This window comes from Anser brachyrhynchus (assembly GCF_964034855.1).
Source record: "Anser brachyrhynchus genome assembly, chromosome: 2".
NCBI classification, from domain to species: Eukaryota; Metazoa; Chordata; class Aves; order Anseriformes; family Anatidae; genus Anser; species Anser brachyrhynchus.
The window spans coordinates 59,303,852-59,315,982 of NC_137695.1; the positions used below are offsets into that span (position 1 = coordinate 59,303,852).

Genomic DNA, 12,131 nt, shown 5'->3' on the forward strand with positions numbered 1-12,131 from the left:
AGGTATACAAGTCCATAGCACCAGATGAGCTTCACCCAAGGGCAGAGGGAGAGTTGGCTAATGTCATATAGCAACACCACTTTTCAGCATCTGTGAGAAGTCATGGATACTGGGGGAGATCCCCTGCCACTGGAAAAACATAAATTTGCACCCATCTTCAAAACAGGTCAAAAGTATGATCTGGAGGACCATAAGCCAGTCAGACTCGTTTCAGCTGCTGGCAAAGAAATAAATTAAAAAAAAAAAAGGACAGAGTCCTCCTGATACATGTTTTTGGGCATAGGAAGGAGAATAAAGTGACTGAAAACAGTTGGCACAGGTAGATTTACCAAGGGTAAATCACACCTGACTTGCCTAAAGACCTTTCTAGGGTAAAACAATGGTATCTGTAGACAAGCCAGAGAGCACATGTCACTTACTTTGACCTTAGCAAGGCCTTCTGCACTTCAGAGAACAGTGGTCTATGGGTCCCACTCCCCCTGGAGAAGATGAAGTAACCCCCTGATGGTAGCTCAGAGGCCTGAACTTGTTCTGTTGACAAGCGTGTAACTAATTGGTGATATGGTACTCTCACCAAGTCCACAAGATAACACCAAACTTGTGGAGGATCAGTCAGTGAGCTCAAGGGCAGGGCTGCCACTCAAAGACCTGGACTGATTGGAGGAATGACTTGACAGGAACCTCATAAAAATGAACAAAGACAAACACAAAAGCCTTGCCTGTGGAAAGGATGAACATCCTGCAGGTCGTGGAGCAGATCTACTGGAAAGGCCCTAGGGGATCACAGCACATAGCAAGCTAAACACAAGACAGCAGTGTGCCACAGCAGCAATAAAGGCTAACAGAAGTCTAGTGAGATCAAGCAAAGTAACTATCACCCTTCACTGAGCACTCTTTATACCACATCTAAAACACTAGTCTATTTTGCAACCCCCCAGTAAGAAGAACAACACTGATAAACTGCAGCAAGCTCATCAGAGGGGTACATAAAGATATTCAGAGGCTGGAGCACTTGCCCCATGCAGAGAGGTTGAGGGACTTGAGCTTGTTGAGCCTAGGGAAGAAACAACTTCAGAGGAACCCAAGGGCAGCCTGCCAGTACCCAGGAGGGGGTTACTGAGAAGATGGCGTCAGGCTCTTCCTGGTGGTGAAGGGTGGGACAACAACAGACGATGAACGTATACAAAGGAGGGTCTGACTTAATATGTGGGAAACACACAAAAGAAACACACTTATTCACCACGAAGACAGACAGGCAACAGACTGTACTGCCCAGAGAGGCTGTGCTCTCTTTTTCCTTGGAGGTTTTCCCAAGACCCAACCGGATAAAGCCCAGGGCAACCTAGTCTGGCCTCATGGCTGACCCTATTTCTGAGGTTGGACTGGAGATCTCCTGAGAGCCCTTCCCATCTGAATTACTCTCCAGCTCTCTAGTAAGAGTTACTCTCCTTTCCTCACTACTTCTCTTAGAATATCACATCATTAAAAACTTCAGCACATAATAATTCATCAGGATGATCTGAAATAATGCTAACTCAATATTGGATAACATCAAAATTCTTTTCTCCCTTTAAATCAGCCAATCCCCCTTACTGTGGGTGACTACTTCATTAACCTGCCGTATTTCCATTTCCCTGAACATGTGCTTACCAGTCACACTCAAAAACATTTGTGCTGCTTTATAAATATGCCACAGCGTCTAGAAAGGAAAGGATTAGAAACATGCAGGTTCTAGCATCTGGATTTTATCACTTCATTAGATGTGATGGTAGCTAACAACAGGAGGAAAAATAAACAGAAAAGCCCTGTGGGATTGGTCAGTCATACCTGGAGCATACTTCGCCCTGCAATAAGATATACATTCATAATTATTCTAATCAAACTACTCCTCATCAGTGAATGTAAGGCAGCCTTCCCTCCGCTATTCATTCCCAACTGACAAGTGAAAAAAAAAACAACAATTAGAGTATCTTCAGTGCTGCTGGCATCTGTATCCAGAGGAGGAGGTTCCGCAATCTAATGCATTCACTGTGCTGTGTTGTGTGTCATTATTCGCTGCGTCAAGTCGGAGAAGTATCTCGACTGTCTCCTCTGCCAACTGTCAGCACTTCAACTACATCTAGAACAAGACTGAGCTAGTTTAAGTGAGGGTAGGATGATGATCCTTGTGGAGAATCAGAGACAAGCCTGTTCCGGCAGCTTCGATTTTGAACTGCTTTTTGTGCATCCAAACAAGAAGTAGGATCTAATTCTTTCAGCACAGTCATGGACAATTTGACTGTCTTCTTTTCCAAAGGACAAAAATTAGAATTCAATGACTAATTCCTTTCCCAGTTTAATTTGTGTTTACTTATTTTTCCTGACCACAGAAATAAATATTTTGCTGAAGCAAGAGAGAAGTAACCAACTGACAATATCTCATGACTCAACTAGTTGGTTAGGTTAAAGAAGTAAATTAAGAGTTCTCTTAGAAATTCTCTGTATCAACAGCCAAGCTGCAGTATGTCTCTAAAAATCCTGGCAAGCTTTCATGAAGGCTTCCAGCCTGAAATAAGCTATACCTTAAGTTAACACATTCACACAACAGCGTTAGAAAACTTTGGAAAGTTATCCTCATAATTCCCCATAATTGCCTGAAGAAATAGAAATCTATCTGGAAAAAAAAAAAACACCAACAAAAAAAACATTAAACTAGAGCTTATTGCTCATTTATGAAGGCTATAACAATTATGGCCACTGGAAAAATATTTTAAAAATATCAATACCATTAGCTACTTAGAGATATATGATCATTTCTGTAATAGAGACTTCCACCTCTGCCTGAGCTTTAAGTACAGAAAATACAACCAACACATTTTAAGAAGGTTTTGAGCAACACTTGTAACAGCGTTTTCTTTTCAAAATAATTACAGTAGAAGACAAGCTGAATCAAAAAAAAAATATATATATATATAAACCAAACACTTCAGTTACAAAAAAGACAGTTGTATTGCTGCAAATTTTGTCCCCAATCTAGCTGTCTGTCCAGGACACTTATTTTAGCACTCTGATTTCTTATCACGCTCTTTTTGCTTAGCAGACACAACCTTATCTCTGGCTTTGGATAGCTGAAGTAGAGGCTTTACAGGGAAGATTATCTCAGCTATTCTGCCACTTAACTTTTATCAAAAGTTCACAACCATTTCATATGATAGGTCACCTCGGATTTCTGTTACTTTGCACAATTTTAAGAAAAGAGGCGCCTTCTATGAAGAAATGCCTCCCCAGAAGAGATATGGCACACTGACATGCCAGTCCTGGGAGGCCTTACTCCAAGGGTACCACAGGATCTCTCTGAACCAACACAGGACTTCCTATTTCTGAGCTGACAAGCTAATCTATTCATTCAAATACAAAGTGTCTCCAAGAGAGACATGACATACTATCAGCACGGGACTGAAATCACAGGGAAATCATTAAGGACTGTACTGTTGGGTGTCATAAGTCTCCCAAGATAGTCTCAAGACCGAAGGACAGACTACATATGTTAACTGGGTGGAAAAAGCTTCTGTTAGAAAACCAGAGATAAAATGGAATGGAATCTATTATGAACCTGGGTGACTAAATATATCTGCTTCTTATCATTTTCTGGAGCAGCAGTCCATAAGATAAAATAAAACCCACCTCACTACAGCACATTCCAGATCTAGATTTGCACAGAGGAAACACTCAAGATGCAGTTACATATTAGATGTATGAGCTTTAGATGATTTAACATCTAACCACCATATGCTAATGGAGGAGATCCTTTTCATGTATCCTCCCCCACAATATGCATAATGCTCCCTCCTTCCATCCCATTTCACCAGCATTCGCCAGAAACCGTACCAAGCTGATTCAACACTGACTTTAATCTGCTAAAACGATCTACTTTCTGTGGGACTAGCAAATTGAATTAACTCCATGAACGGTCAAAGAAACGCCAAAGCAACAGGATTTCACCCTAAAATACCAAGATTGCTGTTGTGCATCTCTTTTGCCATGCAGGTGTTGAAAGGCAGCACAACTAGGAAGCAGTGAGCGATCCTATCCAATAGGATACGAAATTGCAAAAGTAACAAAGCAGGAAACTCCGGGCATTGCAGAGACTAATGACTTTCCTACAGTTTTGGAGCATGCCTCTTCCCCCCTTTAAAACTTCACTCAAATAGACTCTCCCCTCCCTTCCACATTTCTTCACTTGTCAACCTCATCTACCCTCTGAGCTTTATCATCCCCAAACCCTTATTGCTTTTCTTTAGTGTTTCTTCTTCCCCACTTAAATTCATAATCACAATAGTAACAACGGCATCAATACAACGCTCATCACCATCACAATAATCACTGAGCACACACATCCCACCCCCTTCCTCTTCCTTCTTCGATTTATTTGCATTGTCCAGCAGACTGGCAATTACCACGCATTTATGCAACGTCTCGGATAATAGGGTGCTGTAGCAACTACCACAACAAACACAATTATGAGTAGCAGTGTTCTGATTGACCTGACATAGCCAACAGATTTCCCTCCACGTTATAAATCAAATCAAATAAAAATCTCTGAACAAAGCAATTTTTTTTAACAACCACCCTCCAACACCACAGCCCCTCTCCCAGTTCTCAGTTTTATTCACAACTTTCTTCCTTCCGATGTGCAAAGACGTGTGTGATTCCAATTAACCTCTTTGATGAACTGGAAAATAAACACAACGCTTTTCTGCAAGAGAATCCATTTCAGCACACAAAGAAAACAGTAAACAAGTTACCAAATGAAAACCAATTAAAAAGCAACCTTGTGTGCATTAGATCTATTGCAGATAGCAAGCCTCCCCTTTGTACTCCCCGCTTTCACAGGACTCGGTCTGTGTGCACCTGTGGCATGAAGAGCCTGAGCTAACAGCCAGTATCCAAGCAGCTACCCCTCCCTTCGCATTAACAAGGAAGACAAACATTGACTGCAAAAACATGCGGGCAGAAACGTAAGCAGAACCCCAAGGTGATGATGAATAACATACTCCTGAATGTCAAGGTACTGGGGGGGGCGTGTTCATAACACCCCAGCTTCTTTCCCACATCGCATCAAAATAAAATGTAGGTGGAACCAACGTCCTGCTGTTACTAGTATGCAAAGAAAATTAACTCATTGAAATTCACCCATCTGTTCTGGCCAACCATTTATGAGTAACTCTCAACATTTCAGTCACCTGAAAAAAAAGAAGACAGTAAATTCTAGGCCCAAACACTTCCTAACCAGTTAATATTCAAGATCACAGATGATTAAACCACACAGCGTTTCATTCTTTCAGTGAGCTTTGTTTCTTGCCTGACTTCCTGGCTGCTTTTTGTCTCTAGCATTTCTCTCCTTCTTCTGGCAAACAAAGTGGAGAAGAAAAGTGAGGAAGGTTCCTGGGGAGCATCAGGATTGCAGTAATTTCCTACCCTGAAGCAAGGAAAAGTTTGCTCAGGGAGCAATGACCTGTTGCTGCTACCTAATCCTCCACCCCCTTTTTTTTTCCAACTTAGGTTTAAAAGGTGTTTGCATTTGTAAAGTTATATAACCCAGAGGCAAAGCCTAGTGCATTTATCTCCTTCCTACCCTCAAATCCACAGGAACAATACCTCCCACCCACACATTTCCTCCACCTTTTTATTGTCGCTGTGGGCAATTTAAAACAGAAAACTGCAATTCAGAAAGATCTTCAGTCATGCACCTACAGTTCATTGACATTTGGTTCACATCCAAGCCTGATGTGAATGTAGATGCCACTCATCAAAAGGACAGTTATGCCATGGATAACAAATCTTCTCAAGTCCCTAAATTAAACAACAGTATTACCACAGGGACAAAGTTATTTTCAAAGCATTCTTGGTATTCTGCCTGCTTACCTGCCCTTGTTCAAAACAAAGGGAGAACTGTCCTCGCACAGCTCTACTTACATTTCCTTTCAGCATCCTGAAATAAGACCTGTTTAAGATCCAACATTTTGTTTTCAACTGGAAAGGTCGTCTGGGGAACTGAGTCTCTACTTTTTTTTTTTTAATGGGGGGAAGGGAAAATATATGACAATACATAGGGAAGGTGGGGAAAGAAAGTTTTTTACATCATCGCTTTTTAAGTTAGACACAAAAAAGGTCTCAAAGAAATTATGGAAGAAATATCATTAACGAAAGAATAACATTTTAAGAGACGAAAGAATCTACTTATCTCTTGCTCACTAGAAAACACAAACAGCAAAGTAATGACTACTTACATATAATACGTAGGATATAATCCTTCAAAATACCAGCAATGCTTTTTGGCCTCCGTACACTGCAAAGAAAGAAATATATATTATTGATATTTACATAGGACAACATGAAATTCTAAACGCAACCACTGAGTGCTTATAAATACCGTAACTTTGAGCAATTAGAAAAGGTGTCTTTTCTCAAAGGCTTCACAATCCTAGCACACACAAAAACTGGGAACTCAGTTAATTGGAACTGCAACATGCCCTGTTAGGATTCAGATCCTTCACACCAGGCTTTGTCTACAGGGCCCCAAAGGTTACCACAGTTCATGACCGTGGTTAATAGATTCTGTGCAGATACGGGATCCAATTGCATAGCAAAACTCAGGTCTTAAAATCTGGAGAACTTAAGAGCCCATCACGGCTGTAGTCACTTAAGAGACCTCCAAGGCATGCCGGGTTTGACGACACGAGGCATATGACTGTAGAGCGAATTCATTAATCGCAGGGAATTACTCATCTTTGTGGAATTCTCTGCGTGTGGAGCCAGGCTTGGAAAGGAACAAAACAGAGAACCCATGCTAGGATCCCAGCTCGTCTTCCTACACCTTGGAAATGTTTCAAGTGTTCATTACAGAATCTGGGAAAGGAAACTGCTTTCTGCAGTCCAGGGGCATTGTTCTCTTTTGCAGACTGTCAGCGTATCCTTGTTAAAGGATGGTGACAGGCATTCTCTCGGCGTGTGTGTGTGCAGGCAGTGTGGGAAACGCACATCATTACAGGCACGGCTCGAGTACAGACAGCAGCGAAGAACAATAGCGACGCTTAAAAAACAAAACCAGATGTCAAGCCCAAACTACATATACAACACAAAATATTTCTGCATATCCTGCTGACATCGCTAGCATAAAATGCTGTCTCCCTTGCAGATGTGGTTCCAGAAGCTCCACCACAAGCCATATTATCTGGTTGCACACAGACTGGGTGTTCCGGGACACCCTCCACAGAGCAGCAATCATTATCTTGTGGGATTTTAACAAGAGCTCTCTGCTGCTCACACCTGACACCCAAGGTCAGGGAGCACTCGCACATCAGCAGTACTTGGATCATCCTTCATGCTCACTTGGCAGCTCACCTTTAAATAATAGCTCGTATAAGTTTATTAGCCTCCCTGAATCCCAGAATACTAAATGAATCCAGCTAAGACAAAGACAAAGTGTTTTTACATCTCTGACTCTCACTCCTCATGAATAAGAAAGGCTGCAAGCTCTTTAATGAGCATCTGATGAGCTAAATCACAGACAGATCAATTACAGCCCATGAAGACAAACTGCTATGGATTAAATTGCTAAGACCAGTATGGAGATGGGGGGAAGAAGGAGATTTTTGATGCATGTGATCAGGCCTGTCCACTAATCATAAGATGGGCTCACACCAGTCTTCAAGATACGCAAGCTTTAGGTTCTGTTGAACGGACTGGAGCTTCTTCCTTTGGGGAAAAACAAAATGAAACAAACAGATTCCTCATTCATTCCCTTCTCAAATCCATGCTGCTACTACAGCAATGTATGCAGGAGGGCTCCACAGCTGCTGCTGGAACAAGTGGTGTTCAGAGAGCTATCTCCACATTTGCCCTACTCCCCTTCCCCCCCCCAAAGCTTCCAACTTCTGAAACCTTTCTTCTGAATCTTGTCATCAGCATGCTATTTCCTCTTACTCTAAAATTAGAAGCACAGCAAGTTTCTCTTGGTATCACTGCAAACATATATCCATTGTAAATTCAGCAGGTCCACTGCAGATACAGGGCAAAATACTTTGGCTCTTTTCCTTTGAAAGCTGTAAATCAGCAAGCCCTGGCTAAAACCCCAGTGCCTGCAGGTCATCCCCTTGGGAAGTCTCATTTCAGAGTCCAGCTTGGAGCGTACGCTCCTAAATGTTTTTCTTCCTGCTCCTGAACCAATATGATTCACTGTTTACCTCAACATCCTTAAAGCCTTCATCAGTCTCAAGCATTTTAATTGATGTTTTCCTAGCAATGTTTCTGAGCCTGTGGAGCCCGCATACCGTTTACAAGCGTAAAGGAGGCATTTATATTCAGTACTCGTTCTGCCACCCTCCTCCCCATACTTCAATCCACTTTGCAAGTTCTAAAATGAACTGGGAAGATTCCTCCCTTCCCACATCTTCCAAGCTGTAAAAATTCTGTTTCTGCCTCGATTTATTTTGACTTCTCTGCTTCAGACAGCCAATATGCTTACTGCTATCCAAAAAAAGGCTCTAGCCTAGGAAAGTTTTGCACATAACTATTCCCTTCAGCTTACAGGTCTTAGACACATACACTAAAAACTCTTCGGTGCACAGACTTTATTTTTGTTCTGGGTCCTAGAACAATCCTGATTCTGCCTTTAATATCCATGCGTTATTTATACTGCTGTGAAGTTGTTCAGCTCTCCTACATAGGAATTGGGCAAACAAACAAGTAGACCTCAAACGTAAGCACCATGTCAGACCCTGGTAGAATCGTGGTTTGGGTTGGAAGGGACTTTAAAGACCACTCAGTTCCAACCCCCTGCCATGGGCAGGGACACCTCCCACCAGACCAGGTTGCCCAAAGCCCCAGCCAGCCTGGCCTTGAACACCTCCAGGGATGGGGCATCCACAGCTTCTCTGGGCAGCCTGTTCCAGTGCCTCACCACCCTCTGAGTGAAGAATTTCAGAACAGAACAGAACATCCTGAGTTGGAAGGGACCCACAGGGATCATTGAGTCCAACTCCTGTCACCACACAAGTCTTCCCAAAAATTCAGACCATATGACCAAGAGCACAGTCCAAATGCTTCTTAAGCTCTGACAGGCTTGGTGCCGTGACTAAGTCTCTGGGGAGCCTGTTCCAGTGCACAACAACCCTCTCAGTGAAGAGCCTCTTCCTGATACCCAGCCTGAACCTCCCCTGTTGCAGCTTGACTCCATTCCCTCAGGTCCTATCGCTGGTCACCAGAGAGAATAGATCAGCACCCGCCCCTTCACTGCCCCTCATGAGGAAGCGCTGAGGACCATGATGAGGACTCCCCTCAGCCTCCTCTTCTCCAGGCTGAAAAAAAAAAAGTGACCTCAGCTGCACCTCATACATCATCCCCTCTAGGCACTTCATCTTTGCAGCCCTTCTCTGGACACTCTTGAACAGTTTCATGTCCTTTTTGTACTGTGGTGCCAGAACTGCACACAGTACTCAAGGTGAGGCCAGACCAGTGCAGAGTGAAGTGGGACAATTGCTTCCCTTGACTGACTAGCAATGCCATGCTTGAAGCACCCCAGGATACGGTTGGCCCTCCTGGCTGCCAGGGCACACTGCTGGCTCATATTCAACTTGCTATCAACAAAAACACACAGATCCCTCTCTGCAGGGCTGCTGTCCGGCGTCTTGTCCCAAAATGTAAATAAGTATCTGAGGGGAAGGTGTCAAGAGGATGAAGCTGGTCTCTTTTCAGTTGAGCCCAGCTACAGGACGAGAGGCAATGGGCATAAACTGAAGCACAGGAGGTTCTGGCTGAATATAAGAGGGCACTTCTCCCTCACTGCGAGGGTGACGGAGCACTGGCACAGGTGGCCCAAAGAGGTTGTGGAGTCTCCTTCTCTGGAGATAGTCAAAACCCGCCCCAATGCCATCCTGCACAATGTGCTCTAGGTGATCCTGCTCGGCAGGGGCATTGGACTAGATGATCTTCAGAGGTGCCTTCCAACCCTGCCCATTCTGTGATTTTGTGATTGTGTGATGATTCTGTGACGACACCACCACTTCAGGTAAGCAAGAGATGCTGTTCGTTTCTACCATCCTCCTTGGACAACCAATAGCTGCTGATGTTCTGATATTCTTGGCCGATGCTGAGCTCCCAGCCTGGACCCCAGCCTGGCAGATGTTGCTCCTATCAGCATGGAGCACCCATTTCACATCAGCATTTTCTCACAACAGTCACATTAATTCCCTAAGTGCTGCCATCAGGGGCACCCCAAGAGCTGTGTGACATCACCACAGGGTCACTCAAAAAAGCCTCACAGCCTCAAAAAAGTCACTCACAGCCTCAAAAAAGGCAGCTGGCCATAAGTACCCTGAGCGTCCAGTCTGCGTTGAGTCCAGCTGGTGGCACTCGAGAGCTCGAGATCCTATTGCTGGAACGTCAGAGGTGGTGTTGCTAGTGGAAGGTGCGACGTCGAGGTCCTTCCTGTGGAAGGCGAGACATCAAGGTCCTTCCTGCGGCAAGAAAGACGGTGAGGTGCTTCGGGTTGCAGGTGAGGCATTCAGGTCCTTCTGCTAGGACGTGAGACGTTGATGTCCTTCTGGGGGCACGTGAGATGCTGAGGTCCCTCTCATTGCAGGCAAGGCATCCGGGTCCTTCTGGTGGGGCACAAAGTGTTAAGGTGCTCCTGGTGGGATGTGAGCCTTTGAGGTTCTGCCAGTGACCCGTGAGGGAGGTGCTGAAGACTGGAGACGCTTGACACCCACTTGACATCAGAGCAGCATCCCGCAGAAGACACTCACCTCCACACTGGAGCGGCCGCGGGCACAATGAGCCAGCCACGCCAGGAGCAGCCAGCGGAGGCCCCTGTAGAAGAGAGCTGCACCATCTGCCTGGGCCCGCTGGCTGACGCAGCTCGACTGGACCCCTGCGGGCACTCCTTCTGCAGGGTGTGCATCCAGCCCTGGGCTGCCCACAGAGCCACCTGCCCGCTCTGCTGCCGGCCCATCATAGCCATCGTGAGGCTGGTGCCGCCTGCCCAGCGTGACACCTCGGCCTGCCGGCCACGGGGAAGGGCCTAATGCAACATGGGGTGGGGGCGGCGGCGGCAGCAGCGGAGCCCTTCCAGTTACAGGTCCCGCAGTGTCTCGCCCAGGCACAGGCAGCGCAGCCCTTCCTTGTCACGACAGCTCGTCCGCAGCTTCTCATGGCACTGGGAGCAGGACAGGCACAGACGGCCCCGGTCCCCACTGAATGCCGGGGACACGTCGTGGCTGCAAAGGGCCCAGCAGGAGGAGCCGGGGGCTGGCGACCACACGAGCTGCCAGGCTGGGCCCCGCATTTAAAGAAAAAAATAAAGTAAATCCTAAAAAGGAACCCAGTTGGAAGTCATTTGGGGGATGGGAAATTATCATGGGATTGGGTAACTGAGTGAGGGCAGCAGCCATAAAGGTGACCATGCCCTAAGTAGAAAAAAGGCTGATAGAAAAAGTCTCCTGAACCTGGGGTAGAAGAAAATGCCTGCCGGGCTGAGAACTGCCAATCTGGGAGCCATACCACAGGGTGCAGTCCTTCAGGAGCAGACTGCTCCAGCATGGGCTCCTCTCCACAGAGCACTCTCCACAGAGCAGCACAGGAAGTTTCTCAGACGAAAGAAGCTCCGTTTGGGGTAAAAAGCAGGCCCATTTTATACTATTTATAACTCTTATACCTAAGAAGGCATAGGACACCACCACATCAGGTAACCAGGAGATGCTGTTCATTTCTACCATCCTCCTTGGACAGCCAATAGCTGATGATGTTCCTGATATTCTTTAAACAACTTGATTTCTCATGCATGTTCCCACTTTCTTGGGCCAATTTCCTCATGCCCAGGCTCTTTTTCACCTTCCCAGGTGCTAAGTTGTTCCTCACATTCTTTTTGTTTCCTCCTCGATGGTCTCTTCAGGATGTCTCAGGTGCTCAGGTGTCCAGCTGCACGTCAAGAACGTCCCTGGCTCCCAGGCCGAAGGCCGAGCTCCTACCCTGGACCCCAGCCTGGCAGACGTTGCTCCTGTCAGTGTGGAGCAACCATTTCACATCAGCATTTTCTCACAACAGTTCCTGATGTTCTGATGTTATTTTAACAACAGTAACAACAGTTCCTGATC

At 45.4% G+C, this 12,131-nt stretch overlaps 1 protein-coding gene across 2 annotated transcripts in view; it reads right to left on the reverse strand.

Annotated features, from left to right (window-relative positions):
* The window catches only part of VOPP1 (VOPP1 WW domain binding protein), a 67,157-nt gene that overhangs the window by 17,527 nt on the left and 37,499 nt on the right, over positions 1 to 12,131 (reverse strand). For both annotated transcript variants that reach the window (XM_080578362.1, XM_080578363.1), the window contains one exon: positions 6,270 to 6,328. In XM_080578362.1, the coding sequence (XP_080434488.1) occupies positions 6,270 to 6,328 (59 nt within the window). The remainder of the gene's footprint in view (positions 1 to 6,269; positions 6,329 to 12,131) is intronic.